Below are 25,686 nucleotides of genomic sequence, written 5' to 3'. Positions count from 1 at the left end.
TACAAAGTGTCAATCTGGTAAAGAAAGTTTGGGGTAGTTAATGAGAAACCCTGGCAATCGAAAAAGGTCACTGGCTATGTAACTCTGATCTCCTTACATTTTCCAGCTTACTGTTTTCAGTGAGTAGGACAGAGGGGGAAAACATCTAGGATTACACTAGTCTAACGGGGTGAAGACAGTATCCCAGATAGAACAATGTCAAAATTAGTGGAGTGTGTCCCCAATTTTTCTGAAGGCAACAACAAAGAGGTAAGTTCTGAATTGCTTTTCTGTATAAAGAGATCCAGTGTGTGGCACTAAAGAACATTGGCCTATCATTTGCCAGCCTTATGTACCTTCTGGTTGGAAGTGAGACTCATCTGTAAATAAGAGCATAATTTTGGAAATGTTTCACAGATGTACAGAAAAGAGTTTTGCTTATATTTATATACCTTAAACACAGGCAATATTAAATTTACTATGAGTTAATAATCTCTGCATGTAATCTGCTGAATACCACCAGTTCAGTTAATAGAAAATGGATGACGAAATATTACTTCTCTTGCTTCTTTGTCTCCACCATTCGCACTGCTCATTCTTTTCATCTCTCTTGCTCCTTCCCTTGTCTCACCTTGCATGTGTGTGGTGCAACCCTCCCATCCTTCTTGCATTTCACTGCTTTCACTGCTCACACTCCGTTCTCTTCTGCTCCTTCCCTTGCCCTCCCTTGAACCCAAATGGTGTGTCCCTCCCTTGCTTCTTGTGCTCTAGCCCCCACACCTCATTTTGTGCTCTCGATGTGTACCCCCACTTGCTTCTTGCCCTCCATGGCTCACATTCTTTGCTGTCTCTGTCCCTTCATGTCTAAAATTCCAGGACAGACTTATTTCTTGCAGAACATTTTTAGAAGAAGAGTGTGTCCATATTTCCCCCTATATCTCAGCTTCTACAAGAGCTAGAGGTGTACTTTGTTTTAAAATGAAAGCTTGGAATCCAGGCCAAATGAAAGTCTAAGTGGGCACCAGAGCAGTTACTTTGGAAAGGAAACCCTTACTATCAGCCAAATACTGGGGCTTCTTGCAGGGTGTGGTGCTTCCTTGGAAACCTCTTTTGGTCAGATTTTGGCCCATGGATTAGATGTTCCCCTTCCCCTAACCAAGGGATCTTTTGCTCTATAAAAGTATAACATTATGATTCCATGGCTGCATCCTATGGTATCCTGGGATTGGTAGTTTGGTTACGGGACCCAGAAGAGCTCTCTTTGCTAAGGATGCTAAAGGCCCCTAATTAAACTGCAACTCTCAGGATTACTTTTAATATTTTAATCACTTTTTAACTTTTGTATTTTGTGAGTTTTATCTATAATAATAATAATAATAATAATAATAATAATAATAATACTTCAACAGCAATTTGGTTATTCAAATAATATACTCATATTTGGACTATGCTCTTTACTCACTGCATGCTCCCTAAACAATTTGAAGCCATAAAGGGGAAGGTTTCTCCTGTGTTGGCATGATAGACTGAACCAAGCTTGAATATTAAGCATGATCCTTTTACCAGATCATAAGACGTAGCTTTCCAGTTTAACAAAATGGTTTTGCATCTCTTTAATACTGAGGTTGCACTGTTTCAGACAGACTAACAGGCTGTGCTTTGTACAGGTGATAGATGAGATTGCCAAGGCAATCTCTCAGACCGAAGGTTGCATACTTCTGGATATGGATGCAGGTCCTTCCACCAATCGGACAGTTTATACCTTTGTGGGGAGTCCTCAAGACATCATTGAGGGTGCACTGAATGCTGCCAGAACAGCTTTTCAACTCATTGACATGGCAAGACATAAAGGTAATTGCAATATGATGAGAGGAAACTTTTAGAGAACAGAAGAAGCAAATAAGGTCCTTTATGCCATGTTGTACAGCCTTTCAACTTACTGAACCATCCATTTGGCCACTGATGTGGTACAAAATTAGTGAGAGTCAAAATACTTTTGTAACGTCCTGTGACCTGGGTCTCTGTTCCTTTGCATTTTAGGATCCTCCAGCACTGTAGCCCACTTCTCTACCTGGCAATTCTCTGGACCATTCCCAGCCTTATGCTGCTGTGTTGCATATATGCAACCTTGGTGTATGTCTCTGCAGAGACTCAGGAGATTATCGGATGGGGGACAAGACATCCTTGTTCCGTCTTTTTCTTGTGCTCATAGCACAATCGCGAGAAGATTTTCATACGATGTCACACTTATCCAGATATTATCCTGTCCAGAAAGCGCAACTGACCATGATCGTGTGAGATTTTCAAATGACATTGCACAGACCCCGTCATTGTCCCATCATCATCCCATCATTGAAGCAGTATTGCCTGCTGTTTTGTATTAACAGGGGTTCACATTAATGCAATGCTGTTTCAATGATGTGATGACAGTGCTGCGATCTGAAAGCCTTTTGTGGGCTCACAGTCAAAGATGCGATAAGTGTCAGAATCCACCCTCAGTCAAGCATTCAGGGTGTATTCTGCCAAGTAGATAGATAGATAGATAGACAGGTAGATAGACAGATAGATAGACAGACAGACAGACAGACAGACAGACAGACAGACAGACAGACAGTGAGAATAGGGGGGGATGCCGCCATGGGGACTAAGCCGGATGGTCACGTAGGGCATGGCAGTTAGGCAGTTTATAAGGGGTTGTTGGGAATCTGAAACCAAACCTGTATACAGCCTTAGATCTCTACTTGGTAGAAGAGCCAGGAACCAAACGATCAAACCCCCCTTCCTTTCCTCCTACAGATCAAAGGGAGGGATTCTACATCAAAGGCAGAAGAGTAGGGTACCAACTCAAAGGGAGGGGTTTGGGGAATTTTAAGGTTCTGACTCTATTTGGAACCCTCAGTTTCGACAAAGACGTGGCAAGAATACTTACTCCCAAGTTCTTCAATAAATTTTCTGTATTACCTGAAGTTTGTTGTGGATTTTTGGTCAGAGTATTTTCAAAGTCTCACAATAAGGACAGAGGAGTGATCCTGTTCTTATCCTGTCTCTGTGTGATAATCTCCTCAGTCATGAACACTGCATGGCTCTCCAGTCCAGAAAATCTCATGGAATTGATGTAAGGATAATATAAGCCTAATTTGCTAGTCTGACAATTGAAGGGAGAGGGCATTTGTATGTGTCTTCCAATTTTCCTGGAATTTGGAAACTGGTAGCGACATAAACATTTTAGAAGTACACAACCTCCATACCATGTTTTCTATAAAGTCAATCCAATAACATCAACAATCCAAAAAACAATGATACCATTATTGGCCAACTAAAATGCACAATACAGTGGTACCTCGGGATACGAAATACCCAGGTTACGAAATTTTCGGGATACGAAAAAATCCCATTGGAAAACATTGTTCCGGGTTACGAAAGTTTTTTCGGGTTACGAAAAAACTTTTGGTGCTTTTCGGCGCGATTTCACACCAAATCGCGGCTTTTCCCCATTAGCGCCTATGGGAATTCGGCTTGCGAAAGCCTTTCGGGTTACGAAATTGACAGCGGAACGAATTAATTTCGTAACCCGAGGCACCACTGTATACATATTGCAAGTGTGAAGATGGGAAACAGTAGTATCCAGTGAATTTGTGGATGAAGGATAAGTTGAAACCAGGAATATGAAAGTCCAGTACTCAATACACCCTTGTCTAATTTGCTCCTTATTAATGGCAACAGGTATGAATGTGCATTGCACTTTCACCTGGCCTTATTTTTAATCATTACATGGGCATTTGGGACAAGACTCTATGATATATACACATGTGTAGGACTAAAGATTCCTGGAATACCTTTTTTGAAAATAAATAAATTGTAAAGCAGTTTTGTAAGGAAACAATTATGAGAAAAGGGAGATATGTAACTTTCTATGCCAGCCATGGCCACCAAGAGTGGGTTCAGCCTTGCCAGCTAAGGTTGCCAGATTTTTAAAAACAGCATTATAGGATGGTCCTCTTTATTGCCAGCCCAGAGGAAGACTGGCTGGTGCAGGTAAGGCTGGCTTATATTAAGAGGGAGGTCCTCTCACAAGAATTCTGTGCTCATGGAAACTTGGAACTTTTATGAGAGAGCTTCCAGGGAGTTGTGAGGCAAGCTTTATATAGGCCAGCCTCATGTGCTACTCACTCCTGTTATGTGGGCCTGGAGATCTATGAGCAGAACAGGTGGGGGCTAGTTGTATTTTCAAAAGACTCCCTACAGCAATCAGTATGCAATTGGAGGCCAGTTTGCTGAATACTCAGGGATTATGAGCATGGTTGGTACCTGCTGTTGTTATTCTCAGTGGATCAAAAACTGACTGGGACATGTTATAGGGTTGCCATAATTGTCCACTTTTACCAGGGACAAAATGTGGAACAAATTCAAGACCAAACTGTAGGACAACTGCAGGACAAAACTCAGCCCAAAATGTAGGACATTGAAGAAAAATGGTGGACCTTAAATGCCCTACATTTTGAGCTGAGTTTTGTCCTGCAGTTGCCCTACAGTTTGGTCTTGAATTTGTCCTACATTTTGTCCCTGGTAAAAGTGGACAATTATGGCAGCCCTAGACATGTAGATCTTCATATCCATATACATTTTTTCTTCTAAAAGTTAGAACTTGCCATTCCCCACTGCATATTGTATGCTGATGTGTCAGATATATGAAGACACAAATGCAGCTGTAGCCCCAAGGCACTTCTGAGTGAGCTGTGTCTCCTATACTCCCCAAAATAAATGTTCCTAAAATACCAGATACCACCATGTATGAAATGTATCCTTGACTTTAGTCTTGCATTTGTGGTGTGTCATTTTTTGCCTTCCAAAACAAATCTATTTAGCTTAACCAGCCATTATTTGCTGAAGGTCAGTTGCACTGACCCTGGATGTTAGCTTAGTCTTCAGATATTATTTATTAAACACATGTGGAAATTCAGTTTTCTCTATGTTTTAGCTTTTCTTTTCTGCAATTGCTCGTTTGATTTCCCTCCCCTTCTGATTTTACTGCCCATTTCAGAAGCCATGTTTTCCTGCCCTAGGTGAGCACCCCCGGATGGGAGCTCTGGATGTCTGCCCGTTTGTCCCAGTGATGAATGTCACTATGGAAGAATGTATTTGCTGTGCCAATCTCTTTGGAAAACGTCTAGCAGATGAATTGTGTGTGCCAGGTAAGTTGGCCATTGACAAAGAGGAAGAACCTTGAGTCAGAAAGCTAGCAATTGGCCATCTAATGCCATCCAGTGAAATTTCTCTTCAAAATATCTTAGTCACTTCTTCCTTCTTCTCTGGTTTGCATGACACTTTGTTTTTGGTATCTTTTTGGACATCTGGTAACCACAAATTCCTTGTGGGATTGTGCTCACTGGCTCCAAGCTCTATTATATCTGCCCCCACCCCTTTACATAAAGATGTAAAATTTCCAGAAATGTTGAAACCATGGGGGAAATTTTTTTAAAGCAAATAAAAGTACAATGTATTTCAGAATATAATTAAAATTTAGATAAATTTAGATAAATTTTAATTACTTTCAGAGCAGGATACAAAGTTCAAGCTGTTATGGTCACCTTAGTGTATGATTTTTGCCTGTGCATTGACAGTGTGTTCACAGCAGTGTTCGATACCGTCATCCATACTATCATTCTGGAATGCTTGAGTGGGTTGCAAATGGGAAGCTCTGTGTTGCAGTGGTTCTGGACCGACCTCTCAGGCAGGTTCCAGATGGTGATGCTTGAGGACAGCTGATCCTCAAAAAACGAAAAAGAAAAAGAAAAGAGCTATTCTATCTCCAGTGCTGTTCAACGTCTACATTAAAATCTCCCAATTAATTTCTGTAGTTTGCTGCCAAAGAACACTGGGTCTTTTGCTTCTTCTCTGTAAAGCTGCCCTTTCTTTGCAGTGTATCTCTATGGTGAAGCAGCTGTGAAGGAGAGTCGGAGATCATTGCCAGCCATCCGAGCAGGAGAGTATGAGGCCCTACCTGAGAAAGTAAGACTTTAATATTGTTAGCAATTGTAGTTCTGCTGGTTTTAGAAATAGTGCTATAGCTTGGGTAGCAAGACATACTCAGAAGCATATCCTTCAGTGATCCAGATTTGCCAGGGACAGTCCCATTAATCTCAAAATGCTTTTAAAATGCCCCAGTTTATCTTTCCTCCTATTCCCCCTCTTTTGTCTTCAGATTGCTTCCATTGCTGCAAATTAAATTCTAATTGCAAAAGTGGTTTGTTTTCAATTAACTCAGTAAGGTAGAGAGGAGACGTCAGAACCATGCCCTTTCCAGCAGACTCAGGCAAAAGGAAACTATTGAAGCCTCTCTTAATTTATCTGTTTTTCCTCATTAATAACTTTCACCATCTTGACTACCTCTGATTGCACTTTATACACCTTCAATGAGAGCTTCATCCACAATGTAGCAAGTCCTTCTACCTCCCCTACCAGAAACAAAGTTATAATGGGGGGCAGGGGCAAATATTGGGTAATCCTGCCTGCTACACATCCCAATCACATTCACCTGATGCCTAAACTGGAATTTTTGTGAAAGAGCTCTACCACACCAGTTTTTTTTATATCCACACAGATTAATACTGTGATTTTGGCTGACAAATGGATTATTTTGGTGGCAAAAAAGAAAACTAGGGAGTATATCACACAGAGCTTTTGCGTGGTGTTGTGGCTCAGTTCCAGCTCACTTCCAAAGTGATTGCACTTCCAACAATGTGGTTTCACCTCATAAAGGGACTGTTTTATCAGACACCATAGATTTCTATGGGAGCCCCTTGCGAATTGCTTCAGCAGCGTTTCTGAAGTCACCCCTCATTTTGGTTAAAATGGGGAAAAAGTGGCTTCAGAGAATTCGCTTCCTGGCTGCCTTCGACTGCACTGTGATTTGTTCTGGTGTGGAAAAGCACTCCGATGCCACCCCCTTGGCCCCTGCGTCCTGCTCCGTCATCCCCCTCCTCCTCCTTCATGCCATCTCCTCCTCTCTGCCAACCAGCCGATCCCATCATCCCCTGTGACCCCTGCGTCCTCCTAGACCCCAATCTGCTCTCCTCCTTCAGCCTGCCACCAATCCCATCATCCCCTGCCTTCTCCTAGACCCCCATCTGCTCCTCTCCTTCACCCTCACACCTAACCCATCATCCCCTGACTGCTCCTGCATCCCCATCTCGCCCCCTCTGCCACCTAGCCCATCATCCCTGCTGCTCCTGCATCCTGATCCTGGCCCCAGGGACCCCCAGCGACCTATCCCATCATCCCCTGACTGCTCCTGCATCCTGATCCTGGCCCCAGCAACCCCCAGCCACCTATCCCATCATCCCCTGACTGCTCCTGCATCCTGATCCTGGCCCCAGCAACCCCCAGCCATCTATCCCATCATCTCCTGACTGCTCCTGCATCCTGATCCTGGCCCCAGCAACCCCCAGCGAGCTATCCCATCATCCCCTGCCTTCTCCTAGACCCCGATGAAGGATGACAGCTAAGGAGGGGGCAGGGAAGGAGGGCAGCATCCAGAGCCCCACTGAGCATGTGCAAGGGGGCAAATTCGAATCGTTGACCCCTCACAGTATGCTCTGGTGTGGTAATACAATGTGCACTCACTCCCCTTTGCTTGAGTCCGCATCATGTGACTTGCTTGGAATCAAACTGACTTCTCTTCTCCCTCACTCCGAAAGGGCAACAGAAAGGCAACCAGGTGTGGAATTTTAACTTCAATCTGAATTGCTAGAGAGGAGTGACTTGGATCTGGTGTGGAAAAACATCACCCTTTGCATTGCTAGAACAGGAGTGACTGCGGATCTGAGCTGCAATTCCGCCCCCATGTGTGATAAAGTCCCTCGATTATACCTGAAGAAGACAAAATAGCAGCAATTTATTTATTTCATTTCATTTGTAAGCCATTTTTAACCCACCTCCATTCCATTATAAAAACCTTGTGTGAAAATGATCTGTTTTTATTACATGCTAAAAGCAGAGCAAGAAGCCACAAATTCTTTTCTTTCCTACTTGGAAGAAAGCAATTGCCAAGGCTGATTTCCAAGCCAGCAAGCTGACTGCACATAATGGTTGTCCTTTAATCTGCATCCCTTCTTTCTGGGAGTTAAGTTCACCTTTCCTCCATAGTACAATTCCCAGCTCCTCTTAGATCAGATCCCTGCCACCAGTCTATGGATTATACCTTTTAGAATTTAGAAAGTCATATTCTAGGTGATTTTCTCTGTACAGTGTTTCCCAAATGCTACTTCCTCTTCCTCAAAGAAAGAAAAAGAAAGAGAGAAGTGACCCAATATCTTAAGCAGTGTTCTCCACAGAATACAAATTCCACCCCAAATTTAGTTAAAACATTTTATTAAAATTAAAGGAAAATACATTTGATAAAATAACATGGCAAGATGGGTGCTCAAGACACCCAGTTTCTGCAGCAGCTGCTTTTACTAAGCCAACAGAAAGAAAAAGGTGAAGGATGTTCACTTGGTTTCTCCATTTTCTTTAGTATCCTACCACTTTCTGTTCTTTCTTTAGGTCTCTCCTGTAGTCTTAACCTCTTTCAGGTAATAAGCAAAGATTGCAATAATTAAACAAACAGTGTAACTTCCACCCGCTTTAGTTTATTACAGAGATGTGGGGACCTGATCTGGATGAACTTTCCTTCTCTGTATACTTTTTCAAAAAGTGCACCCCCCCTTGGATGGGGATGTTAAAAAGAGGGCAGGGCTTCAGTGTGAAAAGCAAGGGGAATAGCACCTTCTGTCCATAATGTCAAGCAGAAGCTTGAAAGAGGTTTAATATCATTATTCACACAGAATGATTCCTTTGAAAGTTCTTGTGTCTGTGCAGTGTTAAATATTATTACAAGCCAGCTTCTTAGCTCTGGCATTATTTAACACGGGTGTAATGTTCTTCATATCAACAGAATAAAACTGTTGTCCTTTTTTCCTTCTCTGTTATCTTCAAGCTCCACAAAGTGGAATGGTATCCTGATTTTGGCCCTGCAACCTTTGTTCCAAGGTGGGGCGCAACAGTGACAGGTGCACGGAAATTCCTCATAGCGTATAACATCAATTTGCTGTGCACAAAGGAACTGGCACACCGGATTGCCCTGAACATTCGAGAGCAGGGCCGTGGCAAAGACCAGGTATTCCAGTACCCAGGGAAAAACTAACTTGTGTCTCTCCCTTGCCCCACTCCCCACTGCCCACTGAAATCCTCTGAAACAAAGGAGGGCAGGCCTGGTCTTGTAGGATCTACTTTGGAATTTGGTTTGACTGAGAGTCCGTCAAGTGAAATCAGGTGCCAAAAAGATCAATTTTAAAATAAGATTTTTAAAACCCAGGAATGTCTTCTTTCAACCAAAATTGAACTTAATTCCCAGTCTTTCCATAAATAATACATTCCTCGTTACTTCCTGCCCCGTATTTTTTCTTCATTTTGCCTATATAATTTACTGAGATTGAAAGTAGTCTTGTTATTTCCATTGTTAAACAACTGGATATCAGAAATTCTTGCTAATGTAATATGGGCTTTAAGGGTTGACTGCAACTGCAGTCCACCTTCTGCCAATATCTTCTCTAAAATGCAGAAAAGGGCAAGAAAAGAAGGATAATCTCTTTTTAAAAGAAGATTGTTAAGGTTACTTTATTACACTACATGGAATTTATGTCTTACTAGTAACCTTCAGGTGGCAGGCAAAATGTTCACCTTCATGCCATGCCTAGGCTGCAAGAACTTTAATTTTTTTTTTTACTATAGCATATCAAGGTTCTGAATCTCCCTTAGGGTTTGTTACAGAAGGACTAAAACCTCAGACCAGGGACGTAGCCAAGGGGGGGGGGGGGTCTTGGGGTCTGGACCCCCCCCCCCCTTCCATTAGAAAAATGAATGGTGTGTGCTGCTGCGCTGCCGCACTCAAGCCCCATTATAATGGTGGCACTTAGTCTGGACCCCCGCCCCCCTTCCTAAAATCCTAGCTACATCCCTGCTCAGACCAAGAAGATAGTATTGAGAGTTTTGGCTCTTTTCAGCTTTGTTGGAGGGTTTTTGTTATTACCTATATGTCCAAGACACCAGCCCAAGGGGTAATATTCTACAGGTGCCTAGTGGTACAAATAGACTCCATGATAAATGTTGTGTGGACAGGTGGGTATGGTCTCTTCCCCCCTCTCCTCTTCACATTTTAGACTAGTTTCACTATGGACCTTCTTGTCTTTATATCTGCGTGCCACAACAGAAACATCTCAGTACTACAGCCATGTTTCTTTGCTGTAACCATTTTATCTCTGCATAGAGATGTCACAGAAATAATGCAACAACTTATCTTTCATAGTCTTTCAGGTTTGTTTTTTAAAACTCTTTTATTAGCCTGTTGAAGAGGATAACCCATGAGTGCATATACCACAATAATTATATTTTTAAGGAGCCACAGAATCCATTAAGTTTTGTTGCACTAATTGACATTTGGGGGCAGATGTGGAAGAAGCTCAGTGTAATTAAAATATTTTGGGAGCATTGCAGGATCTTCCCATTCTCATTTGACTGTTTTGTGGCTGGGGTGAAGACAGGATATGTCTCCCTATTTGTTCCACTTGTTGGTACTCTTAGCTGAAGGTGTGCACGGCTGAAGCAGTTGCATCTCATTGTTATTTGCAGCCTGGGCGATTGAAGCAGGTGCAAGGCATGGGCTGGTACTTGGATGAAGAAAATATTGCTCAAGTCTCTACCAATCTGTTGGACTTTGAAACCACTTCCCTTCATGTGGTCTATGAGGAGGTCTGCAGTGATGCCAAGGTGAGTTGCAGAACAGCACTTGGTTACAGCTGGTGTTGTTAATCTATGTGTGGCTACATTTTTTACTTGCTGGTGTGAGTGAGAGCTAAAATTCTGAAGGCAGGTCTTTAAATCTACTTTTGATTTATTTTTATATAGTTGTTCTAGGGACTTTATAACCACAGAACAATTAAGTCCAGCTCTCTTTGAAAATAGCAGGAAAGTTGCCTGATTGTCTGAGCAGCATTAGGAAGGCCACCATCCCTTCTTCCTCTGTGTGTCATGCACCAGAGGCTGCAGGTCAGCATGAGGAAAGACAGCTGTACAAGCAACCAGGAGCCTGATAATGTCTGTGAATGTGGAGAATTACACATTCTGATAATGTGTGTGAACATCTGTGAATTCTGAGAAGCTGCAGAAATTAAGTTAGCTGATTGTCATGAGACATTTTTGCCAGCCTGTGCAGCAGTGTAGGTCTGTGGATAGAAAATAGATTTGGGATTAAAGCTACAGGTGCCCACTTTATCCCACTTCTTCTAGGGACTTATTTGTTGTGGTTTATTTTTTTAAATCCCCAAAGCGGCTTGGATGGGCTTGTTAGGAGTGGAATCAGCCCCAGTGAGGGCTCCTAGAGCCCAGATGAATGCTTTGCTATACCTTCACTGTTATGACATTTCCATTCTTCCTTCTAGGAACTCAATCTGCCTGTGGTGGGATCTCAGCTAGTGGGTCTGATCCCTAAAAAAGCCATGTTGGACGCTGCAGAATTTTATATTAAGAAAGACAATCTCTTCATTCTTGAAGAAGATCATAAAATCAGACTGGTAACTTTTTAACATTTGCTAGTAATTCAGTTTCTGGGAATCTGAAATAACTAGAATATGTGAAATATCCCATGCAAGTAATCCATGCCATCAAATCACAGGTCACAGATCAAATGCTATCCACAAATGCTTCTGTCAAATAAAACTTGGTAGGCTTTAATGTGGCATAAGAGTGGTTTTGGACATTATCACATTACCTTTTAATGTGGCATGGAGGCGGAGATTATTGCATTGTACGTTGCCATCAAATCACTGAGTGCCAGCATCCCATGTCCCAGCTGTACCCAGCCGGACTGTTTTAAAACTCCGGGAGCTTTCGTTTTCAAAAAGGGGCTGGCTGAGCACAGCTGGGACACAGGATGCTGGCACTCAGCGACTCAGCGGCAACTTAAATGTGATAATCCCCACCTCCATGCCGTATCCCAGCTGCAGCCCATTAGGCTGCTGCCAGGTTAAAACGTAATGCGTCCTTTGTTTTAGTTGCAACATGCTAACATGGCTACTTTCTCTCTGTCCCAGGTATTCAAGATTGTATGCTTCATTTAACTTCTCATGATGTTTTTCCTTCAGTTTTCAGAACACAAAACATTTCTTAACTAGCTCTCATTCTGAGCACATCCCATAATGTCCTGGTCTTACCATTCAACAACAGAACAATACACAGATCAACATGCAAATCGCTTCCTCTCAACCAAATAGTATATATACCCCACTCTCTTCCATGCCAGCATTCTCTGAAGATGCCAGCCATAGCTGCTGGCGAAACATCAGGAATAAACTCTTGTAGAGCATGGCCTCATAGCCCAATAAAACCACAAAAAATATGTTTAATTACACCTCAAATAGGAAATAAGCATGAAGTGTAGTTTCTGAGTAGTGCTAAAATTCACTGCAACCAGCCAAAAAACAAAACAAAATCAAAAACACCCCACTCGGATCTTCATGGCACAATTGGCTACAGGAATATATTATTTCATTTTTAAAAATGTATATATTTGAGAAGCTTGAGGTTAGTAACATACAGGGGACCATACTACAGTGCCTATGCTGTTATTGGTCTGTTCACATAGTAAAGGATCATCACTTACATTATTTTTCAGCATCTGTTTAATGAATTCTATGAATTTATATTTTTTGTCTTCAGGTAATCAACCGATTGGGATTGGACTCTTTGTCTCCATTCAATCCAAAGGAGCGCATAATTGAGTATGTCTGCTCTTGTCTTGCCTTTTAAAAATGGTTTTGGAGGGTCAATCTGAGTTGGCTATCAGCTGACTTGTAGAGATCCACTCCTTCACTCTGAAGCACCTCCATATGTTTCCACTATAAATAATGATAGGGGAAATGCTGACATAATTTAGGGAAGAGTAATCAATAGAAGCAGCAAGCTACTGTCTTTATTCAGAAAGTGGAATGTGATATCCTAGAAGGTACTTGTAGACACTTGAGAAAATATGCAATTCATCTAGGTCACATTTCTAATAAGGAGAATTGTTTCCCTTGACACCCAGGATAGTTTCCAATTGATGGCAGATATTGATGATACTAATTTGAGCCCCCTCGCTTCTTGGCTTCAGCCTCAACATTTGTCCACACCACTAGGGCAAACCCTTTTCCAGCATCAGCATTACAATATCCCTTCTCAGTTCAATTCATGTGAAGGTGACCTTGCTTCTTAGGGGTATTTGTGAACTGCTGGAAGCTAATGACCTAATGTAGTGGCCCTCAAGCTGTAGCTATCCAGATGTTTTGACAGAGAAGCTGCTGTATTCATGGAAAACAGCTAAGATTTTTGGTTGGGGAAAAGGCCTGCAAGAACAGCTGTACAGTCCTTCTCTGACTGGAATGACTTCAGGCCAGAGCCTGGGATTCTGGGAGTTGGACTCCAAAAGAGTAATTTGTCCAAGTTCTGTTTCAGGCTTTGGCACTATGGAAATTTTTGGTAGTCTGAAAGAAAACAAGTGATGGGGTGTTTGCTTTCCTTCAGCTGTCCACTTTCACATCCCTTTCTCACTAAAGGGTGTTATTCTTTGTTATAGGTCTGTTCACAGGCCATATCAATAGAGTGTGTGATACATATGTCCCCTAGGATATGTTTTGGAGGAGGGGATTGTCAAGATATTGAGCGTCTCACATGTTTTAGATATCTGTGGATTGGAGCATCTGCAGATGGCCCTGCCCCATTCTCTCAAATGGCAGTGTGTATATGGGGCAGCACCAGTGTGGTTGCACACATGGCGCACCTATCATAAATAACAGTGGGACTTGAGATCCTGCAATTTTTGGCATCTGTGGGATGGTCTGGAACAGAACACCTGTGGATACAAAGAGGCGAGTGTACTCACTTTCACTTGGCAGCAGATGCTCTAGAGAACTCTTTCTCCCCCTCCTCTTTTTTTTTTTTTGCTTGCTTGATGAAGGCTGGCCCACATCCTAGAATGACAGAAAATAACATCTAGTCAGCAAATTGTGCAGTGTTATAGTTATATTTCAGTTGCTACCTTGATTTGTTTCACACTTCAAGTAAGCTATCACCATACACCTAAGTTAGATGGATGTCTGAACATTTCTTCCCCTTGAATTTACTTCATTTTAATCATGGACATGTATGCATACATGTAGAAATGATCTCTCTGTGTCTTCTGAAGGTACATGGTGCAGGACAGCAAAGAGAGCAGCAGCCTGGTGTCTTTGCCTCTCCACTTTTTTGTGCAGAAAGTTGGAGCAAGGTCAGCGGCTCCTGGAGGAGGATCAGTCTCAGCAGCCATGGCTTCTTTGGTATATAGTCACTAGGGGGCTCTTGAGCTTGGAGAATCTTTCCTGAAGAGGATGCTGTAGAAATCCTTCTTTTCTTCTGTTGTAGATCTAGCTTGCATGTCTTCACATCACTTCGGGAATCCCTGGAGTTGTAGCCTCCCCAAAAGGATTTTTCCCCAGGCTTCACACATAAATCATAATTCAAGAGATTAATTGAATTGATTGAATCCCCAGAGATTAATTGAAGTCAAGAATAGTTTGCACCTATGAAATATTAGGTCAAAACCCTATTGATGACATAGCCTGGGGTAACCTGGTGTACACTAGTGTATGTCAGTGTATATCAATATATACTAGAGTATGTCCTTTTTTGGATGTTACAAAAGGAGCTAGTCAGTGGCTCTTCATGCAATGCTCCCCTTGCACAAAGTTTTGTAGCACCAGAGCATACTCCCACAACCATTTAGTGTCCAGAGAGGCTGGGGCAGGGTAGGATTCAACTGAAACTTCACAGCTTGGAGAAAAGAACAGATATTGCTCTCCAGATCTTCAGTGTATGCTGGTGGAAGGGTTAGTGGAATTGTGCTGGATTGGTAAGGGGTGGCTGCTGGGGTGAGAGTGGTGACAGCCTTCCCTGTCTCCCTCATTTGCTTGCATGACTGTCTTTCTGCCCAGGGCTGCTGGGAGGCTCAAATGAGGCAGTGAAGAGGATGGAAGGAGTGCATTCACCCTTTCTCCTTCACTGCCATGGCTTCTTCCTGAGGAGAAAGCCCAACAGCAAAGCCAGTAAGGGCACGCTTGCCCTGCTCTTCCCACCCATCTGTCCCAGCAGCCAGATTGCCAGACCCAGAAAGGGATCCTGCATGGTGACAGCCTCCCCTGCCCTCCCTCTTTCCTCTCCTACTGCTTCACTCACCCAGCTGCTGCCTGCCTCGGGCTGCTAGGGGCACCACGAAACAAGTGAGGCATCAGGAGGGGACAGAAGGGACATGTGCTGCCCCTCCTCCTCTTCCACTGCCTTGGCCTTCTCCTCACAGAGAGAGTCAAGACAGCAGAGAAGAAGGGGCAGGCACATCAGTAGCACACCTCACAGCAGGAGGAGGACCCAAGCAGGTGTCATCCCTCTTCTGAGGTGTCACCCAGTGTGGTCCATACCCCCGCACTGCATTAGTGACACCACTGTATTATATCAGGCACCCTGTGAAGAGTTCATGAATAGTAAAGGAAAAGTGGAGGAGTTCTCATTTATGTCTCCTTCTAGGGTGCAGCATTGGGCTGCATGGTGGGACAGATGACATATGGGAAGCGTCAGTTTGAAGAACTGGACCCTGTTATGAGAAAGCTAATACCACCATTCCACCAGGCCATGAAGGAGCTGGTAGTCATGGTGGACACTGACTCTTCAGCTTTCAGTGGCTACATGGTGAGTAACATTTACAAACCTTTGAACAGCTGCATTTTTTCTTCTGTCTCTTGTTAGTTTTCCTTTCAGATTTTTCTTGCACAGAAAGGCAGGAATTTTAGCAGTTAACATTAGGGTTTGGAACAAGTTTTGAGGTGAGTATGTATGTGCAAGATATGTACTGGGGACATGGGGGAATGAAAATATAATAAGGAACTTTGGTTTGCACCCAGATTCACAGAGGTGGTTCTGTTCAGGGCTAAGCACCAGACAAAAGATTCTTACAGCCCAGACAACTACTGAATATGATTAATCATGTTTTTCTTTCCATAGGATGCTATGAAGCTCCCTAAGACAACACCTGAGGAGAAAGAAAGGTACATATCAATAAATTTCTTTGCATTGTTTTGTAAATATCTGTCTACACAGCAAACAACATTGTGTCAAGAATGAGAGCCAGAGACCCATATACAACAATCATTCATAGAAAGGGGAGAGCTGCATCCATTGCTGATCCCTTTCCAATTCATTATACCATAGTCTCTAGGGTCAGCCTGTTTTCCAGCTCACCCAGAACCATCTGCAGATAATTTGTGAGAAGGAGTATGAAGTTAGTCATTGAGATTTCACCCCACAGTTGTCCCAAAACAGGCAAGTGTTCCTCAGCAGCCCCCTGCCCCCCATTCCAGGCCCTTTGTCACCCACCAACTTAATCCTATGGTCTTCCTTGCCTCAATTTACTACCCATCATTTGTGATGGATGTTTTTGCTTGTTTTATGTTGCTCCTGAGACTAGGAACTAGAGCAATGGATGCAAACTACAGTAAAAGAGATTCCACCTCAACCTTAGGAAGAACTTCTTGTCAGTAAGGGCTGTTCGACAGAGGAACACACTCCCTTGGAGTGTAGTGGAGTCTCCTTCTTTGGAGGTTTTTAAACAGAAGATGGGTGGTCATCTGTCAGGGGTACTTTGATTGTGTATTCCTGCATGGCTGAGAATTGGATTAAATGGGCCTTGAGATCTTATTCATCTTTATGATTCTATGATTTGAATACATTATCACTGTAATTGTAGTGTTTTTGTTTGTTGTGTGCCTTCAAATCATTTCTGATTTATGGTGACCCTAAGGTGAACCTATAATGGGGTTTTATTGGCAGGATTTGTTCAAAGGAAGTTTGCCATTGCCTTCCCCTGAGGCTGAGAGAATGTGACTTGCCCAAGGTCACCCAGTGAGTTTCCATGGCTGATCTGGGAACTGAACCCTGGTCTCCAGAGTCACAGTCCAACACTCAAACCATTAGCCACACTGGCTCTCAATGACACACATCCAAATAAGAGAAACACAGCATATATTACACCCCCCCCCCCCCAGTATTTCCTGGAGAAGGTGAAAAACATACCACATTGACATGTAAAAATGTATTCTCTGCCTCCAAAACAACCAGCCCAAGCCCACGGATGGCCCAATCATAGTGGAGGGAGGATTGGTTCAGGTTACTTGCCCCCCCCCCATGGAGTGCACTGGGGGGGGGGCTTATACCATTTTAACAATAATGGATTCCTTCCTTCAAAGAATTTTGAGACTTACTGTTTGAGGAAGCTACTGGAAAATCTATGCTGAGTGGTTCACTGCCCCTCTCATAAAAACAGCTTTCCAGAAGAAGGAGTGTCTTTTAAACATATTTATTTATAGCAATAGCAAGTACATATCTATACCACTTATCAGTGCACTTAAGTACTCACTAAGCAGTTTACAATGTGTACGCCAATTGCTCCCAGTAACCTGGGTACTCATTTTAGCAACCTCGGAAGGATGCCAGCCTGAGTCGACCCTGAGTCCCGGAATGGGATTGAACTCACAACCTTGTGGTTTGTGAGTGAGTGGCTGCAGTAAGGCATTTAACCACTGCGCCACCAGGGCTCTTTATTTATTAATTCATTCAATCAATACCTGAACCTTCTCTCTTTTTAGAGAACAGTTATGGCCAACATGATAATGATGCTTTTTCCTAAAAGAGGCACTTGTCAAGTCCTCTGTATAGGGGAAAGGGATGTAGAAGATGGGTGCAGCTTATCTGACTGGTACCTTAGATGAATAAAAATTCTTCATTCAGGTTATGAATTCCACCCCACTCCTGACAGGAGGCCAAAGTTTTATTAGGAAAAGAATATATTTTCTTTTGTTGGGCAAGGTAACATTTTTGGTAGGTTGATATTTTACTGTGGCTTTCTCCAATGAAACTGTTACTCTTGGAAAGCCAGCAGTATATAGGGATTTGAGTGTTGGATCCCATGTTCAGATCCCTGCTCAGCAGTGGAAAGCCAGTGGATGACTTTGGGCAAGTTATATTCTTTCAGCACTATTAGAAGAAGACTGGCAAACCTCCTCTGGAGAAACCTTGCCAGGAAAAGCCAAGGAGGAATGTCACCATAAGTCAGAGTCAACTTTAAGGGACTGAAAGCCTTTTTGTCATTGTTGCAACATACTGATATGACAGACATCTCTTGTTCCCCTTATTTATGTCTTCCAGTAATATTTCTCCTTTGCTTATTCACTATCTGCAGGCGCACAACAGCCATGCAGCTGGGCCTGAAAAATGCAGTTGGCGTCCCCTTCTCACTAGCAGAAAAAGTTCATTCCTTGTGGCCTTTCTTAAGAGAAATGGCTCAGCATGGAAATGTAGCCTGCAAATCAGATATTCAGGTATATAGTAAATATTTGATGGATGCACAGGTTAGGAAGGGGATCAGTTGTTAGGTTTTGAGAAAGGACTGTGTAATTTTTTTTAAACTGCATATAGTATATAATTGGGTATGAGAAATGGGTTACAAATCCTGGTGGAGACACAAAGCTCAGTGGGTGGCCTTGGATACATCTCTCAGGCCAGTTTAATTCTCAGGCTGAGATCCTACATGCATGTGTAGCTCTGGAAGGGCAGAAATTAAGGTGCACTCTCAAATGGTGTTCACCTGTCTTTTGCTGGGGATGTTTAGTCTGGAGAAGAGAAGGTTAAGAGGTGATATGATAGCCCTGTTTAAATATTTGAAGGGATGTCATACTGAGGAGGGAGCAAGCTTGTTTTCTGCTGCTCCAGAGAACAGGACCTGGAACAATGGATGCAAGCTACAGGAAAAGAGGTTCCACCTCAACATTAGGAGGAACTTCCTGACAGTAAGGGATATTCAATAGTGGAACACACTCCCTTGGAGAGTGGTGGAGTCTATCTCCTTGAAAGTCTTTAAACAGAGGCTGTATGCTTTGATTGAGAGTTCCTGCATGGCAGGGGGTTGGACTGGATGGCCCTTGTTGTCTTTTCCAACTCTATGATTCTATGATTCTACGATTCCTTCTCCTGGGAGATGAGACCAGCTAGATCCTCATGGTTGGAACAGTTCCTCCTCCCTCTCCTTTCCCCTGGTAAGAAGGATCAGCAGCAACTTGTCCTGGGGTTTAAGACACTCCGTGCATTGGAATTGTTTGGACAGAGGACCTAATCACATGGGAGGGGAGTGCCCAAATCTCGTCGATAAACGGGGTTGAAATCTGGGAATATCCTGCAAAAGCGGGATTGTTTTCAGATGATGGAGGACTAAATGAGCATTAGCGCAACATTAAACCATGCAGAAAGTTGCAAAATCATGCCATTTTTTACTTTCATGAAAAAACAAAAGAGAGAAAGGGCAAGAGAATAGTCCTCTGCACCCCGTCTAAAAAATGACATATAGAAATCCCAAACAGGTTGTCTGCCAGAGGGTGTTACTAAATTGTATGTTAGAATCACATTTTGCAGTGTCAAGAAGGCTTACAACACATGAAGATTGCTTGGTTTTAGTGTGCTGCTAGTAGAGAGCAGCCTCTGGTTACAGAGAAGAAAAAGGAAGAGAAAAATAAGTGACATCAAACCAATAATCACTGAATTACAAAATTAACTGGAGTTGAATTGAGCAGAGCATAATAAAACAAATTTTAAATTAACTCAAAAATATAGCTCTATATGACTAGTATATTCTTATCTTTTTTCTGAGTTGTGATGGTTTCTAGTTGTTTGAAATAAATGATTTACTGGTTGAGAGGCTTTATTTAACTCATGTAACATATACCTCTTATTCTTTGTGTACAGGTGGCAGCTAAAGCTTTAGAAGCTGGAGTGTTTGGTGCCTATTTCAATGTTGTCACCAACCTGAAAGATATAACAGATGAAGACTTTAAGAAACAGGTAAGAAGTGCTAAAAAAACCCCAAACCACTGCACCAGCTATGCTCCTCTCATTTTAAGTGCCTGTCTTTCTTCTTGTCTTATCCAGGCCAACCTGGATTTGAGGAATACTAGTAAATCAATGAAGCCATTTGGAGTGATTGCCTACCCACTTTTTCCACTTGCAGAGTACTGTGACATTTAAGTATTTCCATGATGGCAAGGCAGGATGGCCCTGCCATGAGAAAGTTGGCTTCTTCCAGCTTTATGATATTTTACATTAGAATATGATACCAGGTTTAGCCAACGATTCAGAATATACAAGCCTTGTCAGCAGGCATATCACTGTGCTGGTCAGATACTAGTGGGGCGCTTAATGCTGGCTACTACACAAAGGAAATAATCTGTTCCCAAATGGTTTCTCAGATGATTCCTTTTGACATTAGAAGCCACATTATTTATCCAACTAAAATAGCTTTCCAGAGATGGCAATCCATAACAATAGCAATAGCAAGTACAGGAACATTTCTATACTGCTTATCAGAGAATCAGCACTCCCTAAGCAGTTTACAGTGTGTAAACCAAATGCCCCTAATGGCAAACATCTCTATTTTCCAGCTGCAGTCATTGAATTAATAAAGGCATGCCAAATTATTATTTTTTAAATCCTACCGTATTTTCCGGCATACAAGACGACTTTTTGACCCTCTAAAATTGGGTCAAAAGTCAGGGGTTGTCTTGTACGCCAGGTGAGCACGTTCGACCGCCGGCTTCTCAGACCTCTGGAGGCCCCTTAGAAGCTGGCGCGTGTGCTCTGGGGCCGCCGGCCTCTCAGGCCTCCGGAGGCCTGGGAAGCCGGCAGCCCAAACGCTGGTTTCTAAGGGGCCTTTGGAGGCACCTTAGAAGCCGGCGCATGCGCTCTGGGGCCGCCGGCCTCTCAGGCCTCCAGAGGCCTGGGAAGCTGGCAGCCAAGCGCTGGCTTCTAAGGGGCCTTCGGAGGCCCCTTAGAAGCTGGCGCGTGCGCTCTGGGGCCGCCGGCCTCTCAGGCCTCCGAAGGCCTGGGAAGCTGGCAGCCCAAGTGCTGGTTTCTAAGGGGCCTTCAGAGGCCCCTTGAAGCCGGCGCGCGTATCTGGGGCCGCCGGCCTCTCAGGCCTCCGGAGGCCTGGGAAGCCGGCAGCCCAAACGCTGGTTTCTAAGGGGCCTTTGGAGGCACCTTAGAAGCCGGCGCGTGCGCTCTGGGGCCGCCGGCCTCTCAGGCCTCCAGAGGCCTGGGAAGCTGGCAGCCAAGCGCTGGCTTCTAAGGGGCCTTCGGAGGCCCCTTTGAAGTCAGTGTGTGTGCTCTGGGGCCGCTGGCCTCTCAGGCGTCCGAAGGCCTGGGAAGCTGGCGCATGCGCTCTGGGGCCACCAGTCTCTCAGGCCTCCGGAGGCCTGGGAAGCTGGCAGCCAAGCGCCAGCTTCTAAGGGGCCTTCGGAGGCCCCTTGAAGCCAGCGTGCGCGTGCATGGCCAGCTTCCAAGGAATAGGGGTAGCGTTATATGGTGAGTATATCCTAAACTCTATTTTTTTATCCTAAAAGTTGGGGGTCGTCTTATATGCCCGGTCGTCTTATACACCGGAAAATACGGTAATTATTTCTAAATTATCTGATACTTTTTGTTGTTTTTTTCCCCATTAGAACCATGCAACAAACTTTATTTAACACATCTGAAATTCCAGGGATGTTACAGCTCTTCCTAAATCTAGGTATAATTAGCAAAGATGCGATGCATAGGTAACTTAATTAATTATTGTGCAATGAAACATTTTAGTTTCATTAACTAATTCTTCTTTTATTTGTTCTTGATTTATTCCTTTTTCTTCCTGGTGTTCCTTATCTCATTTTTGTACTTGTACTTGTATGACTCAGTAAGAAAAAATAAAAATGAGAGACGTAATAGTTCAAGAGGTAAGGTATATTGGGGAAAAAATTAAAAATGATGGTCTTTTAGACAATACACTTCATCAGGTGTGTATTTCTTCTCTCACAGGAGAGATTTCTCTCATGGAATTAAGGTCTCCTCTCTTCTCGCCCTCTCATCTTGGCTTGGGAGATTGTCCTGGGTGTTCACTCTTAGTTGCCACACCTTGCTTTACTTTAGATGTGGCAAAGTGAGCTGTAGAGATATGAGCAGGCCCTAAGTAATGGGAGGCCTCACCATGGTGACTCAGGCACTTACCTATTACTGCCTTGCAACCAGAAGATAATAAGGTTTCTCACCTTAAAATCTCTACTACTTGTCACGGCTACTTCTCAGAGATCTGCAAAGTGCTGCTCTTCTTGGCGGCCAAGACAAAGTTTATGGTTGCCAGTATTCTGCCCCTTCCCTTTAGGGTAGTCACTTCCTTTAAATATGATTTAAAATGTGCAGGGTCCCAGAAACCTATCTAAAAGGTAAATTGCCTCCTGGTTTGTGCCAACAGAGGAAAATTCACCTTTTTCTATTTAAAAAAAAGGCAATGCAGGGTTGTCCAGGCAGTTCAGGGGCTGCAAAAATTACCATGGGTTACACAGGTGGCTGTAGGGCCACAGTTTTCATATCCATGCAATAAACCATGGCCCAAATTTTATTTAGCTGTTTCTGCTGAAAGTGGGAGCAATCAAGCAGCAGGTCCCAGCAAGACATGAATTCAAGACAAGACATGGTTCCCATGCATCAGAACAATACCATAATAGAAATCTTGCCTGGAAACATACTAATTTACAAAGGCAGTGGAGGTCTTCTGGAAATATCCCTCCTCCATCTATAGGAGAACCCTCTACCCTTTTATTCTAGCTGGCAGGGTCAATATTTTAATGGTGTTTTGAGATGAGACTATTTCATAGTCAGAATTTTTGCCAGAATGGCTGTCTTGACAGAGCTAGATATACACTTATCCCTTCATATTCGCAAGGGTTAGGGGCACAAGATCCCTGTGAATATGGAAAAACCACAAATAACAAAAACACCATTCCTCTCTAGGAATCTGTAGGTCCTCCAGTGCAACTTTGTGGTCAACATCTGACAGACACTGACCATAGAACTGTGCCAGAGGAGTTACAAATGCCTAGTTGAGTCTTCTCTCTAGGAATCTCTAGGTCCTCCAGTGCAACTTTGTGATCAACTTTTGCCAAACATTGACCATAGAATTGCACTACAAATGCCTAGTCGAGTCTTCTTTCTAGGAATATCTAGGTCTTTCAGTGCAACTTTTAGTTAAAGTTGACCATAGAGTTGCACTGAAGGAGGATCTAGAGATTCCTGGAGGGAACATATTAATCAAATTTGTGAATGATCAAATCCGCAAATATTAGAGCTGCAAATATGGAGGGATGAGTGTGTGTGTGTGTGTGTGTGTGTGTATCCCCTATCTGGCACTAAACAGATTAGTTGTGTGGTCACAGATTACTTCCCACAAAACAAAATCTTACTGAGAAACTAGAGCGTGTCCAAAGGAGGGTGACTAAAACGGTGAAGGGTCTGGAAACCATGCCCTATGAGGAACACCTTAGGGAGCTGGGGATGTTTAGCCTGGAGAAAAAAAGGATAAGAGGTGATATGATAGCCCTGTTTAAATACTGTATTTGAAAGGATGTCATATTGAGGAGGGAGCAAGCTTGTTTTCTGCTGCTCCAGACACTAGGTCCTGGAGCAGTGGATGCAAGCTACAGAAAAAGAGATTCCAGATGAACATTAGGAGGAACTTCCTGAGAGTAAGGGCTGTTCGACAGTGGAATGCACTCCCTCGGAGGGTGATAGAGTCTCCTTCCTTGGAGGTCTTTAAGCAGAGGCTGGATGGCCATCTGTCGGGGATGCTTTGATTGAGATTTCCTGCTTGGCAGGGGGTTGGACTGGATGGCCCTTGTGGTCTCTTCCAACGCTACGATTCTATGATTCTATGATTCTGATGTGAAACAACTATCTTCTTACTGAAATAAACAAATGAGGGTATCATACTTCTTGGAATCCAGTGTGTTGTGGTGGTTTGAGTGTTGGGTTAGGACTCCATGAGACCAGGGTGTGAAATCCCCACTTGGCCATGGAAACTCACTGGATGATCTTGAGCAAGTCACAGTCTCTCAGCCTCAGATGAAGGCAATGGCCAAGCTCCTTTGAACAAATCTTACTGAGAAAAAAACCTAATAGGGTTACCATAAACTGGAGTTGATTTGAAGTCATATGACATCAAACTGGACTTCTTATCACTTTTGCCTGTCACTGAATGCCTGATACTGCTTTTTGAAAAGTGAGATAAAAGTAAGATAATAAAAATCAAAACTAACATGCAGAATGCTTTTGGATGGTTCTTTCTTGAGTGTCACATCTCACCCATTTTAGAAACTGAGGCTAGATTGGATGAGGGTGATAAAAGCCACATATAAAAATATGTGACGTGGAATGAGTATGATGTCATTTAACACACATGGTACTGTGGCACAAAATATTCATGCACTCCCACCCAACATGCTATCCATATCTTTTTCCTTTGGTTGTCTCCTGAATATCTGGTTTGGGGCTAAATTTTGATGTTTACTTTTTTGTGCAGGTGCAGGAGAAACTCTCTCACTTCCTGGAGGAAGCCAAGAAAAGTTCAGCATTCGTGCTAGAACAACTGGAGAAACGGACAATGTGAAAGACTCTTTGTAATGGCAACTGTTTTTTTCTGAGCATGTGCAATCCTGATATGTAATATTATCAGGCTGCATGGTGATAACACAAAGTGCATTTGTATTGCTCAGGACCAATGCATCCTTGGTTATCTGTCTTTTCTAAAACTGTAGGAATTCATTTGCAAATATGGGGTTCACTGTACTGCAGAGTACCAGATGCTAATTCTGCCGCCCTGGCAAGTTAGTGCTAAGGGATTAACTTCTGAATTTGATCATCACCGTGCATTTATTCTGACCACTGAAGTAACAAGAATAAAGAAGCATGTGTGGCCTCCCCCACCCCAGTTTGCTTTACAACTTTCTATGGAAAATTTAAGATCTAACCCAAGAGGTTAGCTGGGGCTCATACACTTTCAGATAAATTCAGCATGCTTGTAAGAGGGAAATTATACATACAGCTCAATGTATGATGGAGTAATTTGAATGCCAGGCATATCTGAAATCCCTTATTTTAAAATGGAAATAAGTAATTTTAAGTATTCTGTCTTCTAAGAAATAATGGCTATGAAAACTATGTCTATGCCTTTCTACCTTGTTATGTGGTAGCTCTAAACCACAAGGTTACAGAATTTGTGAATTGTACCAGTTATCTTAATGGCTGTTTTTGCCTGCCTGTATTCACTGCTTTAAGAGGATTGTTCGTAAGTCCAGGACTGTCTCTGAACATTGATGGAAGCTCTGAAATGTCTCAGGCAAATATGCCTCTCAGCAGGAAATCTTATGGGCTAACCTACCCAAGTCAGGTGCTCTTCCAGTGACAGACAACAGGGAAGGGCAGTTTCCCCTGTCTCACATGATCTTACATAGCAACTGCATTTATTCTCTCTAGTTAATCTTTACTGTGTTTATCCGAGTATACAGCTGTGAATACTTTGTACAGTAGACCTGTTTCACCCTTCTGGATACACAATACCACCAGAGCTCTATTCACATGTTGCTGAATGGCCTCCCCACCACTGGCATAAGTTTAAGTGCTAACATTCATGCTATCTCAAAAGACTGTGTGTGCTTTGGCTTTTCCACAAGATGTGCATCATGGAAAGATCAGTTGTAGTTT

At 43.0% G+C, this 25,686-nt stretch overlaps 1 protein-coding gene across 1 annotated transcript; it reads left to right on the top strand.

Moving 5' to 3' along the window:
• Nucleotides 1-133: 133 nt before the first annotated feature.
• On the top strand, nt 134-25,120 carry LOC149305388 (formimidoyltransferase-cyclodeaminase-like). The gene is made up of 14 exons (XM_089477772.1): nt 134-249; nt 1,647-1,830; nt 5,043-5,171; nt 5,900-5,988; nt 8,957-9,136; nt 10,648-10,785; nt 11,457-11,588; nt 12,733-12,794; nt 14,237-14,366; nt 15,607-15,768; nt 16,081-16,124; nt 18,314-18,452; nt 19,870-19,965; nt 24,506-25,120. The coding sequence occupies exons 1-14, from the start codon at nt 196-198 to the stop codon at nt 24,590-24,592; spliced, it is 1,626 nt and encodes a 541-aa protein (XP_089333898.1). The 5' UTR covers nt 134-195; the 3' UTR covers nt 24,593-25,120.
• Nucleotides 25,121-25,686: the final 566 nt, after the last annotated feature.

Source organism: Sceloporus occidentalis, unplaced genomic scaffold (assembly GCF_023333645.1).
Source record: "Sceloporus occidentalis isolate IW3139 unplaced genomic scaffold, rSceOcc1.0.p SCAF_12, whole genome shotgun sequence".
NCBI lineage: Eukaryota > Metazoa > Chordata > Lepidosauria > Squamata > Phrynosomatidae > Sceloporus > Sceloporus occidentalis.
Note: the sequence above shows the minus strand (reverse complement) of the source record. Positions and strands in the feature narration are given on the sequence as shown.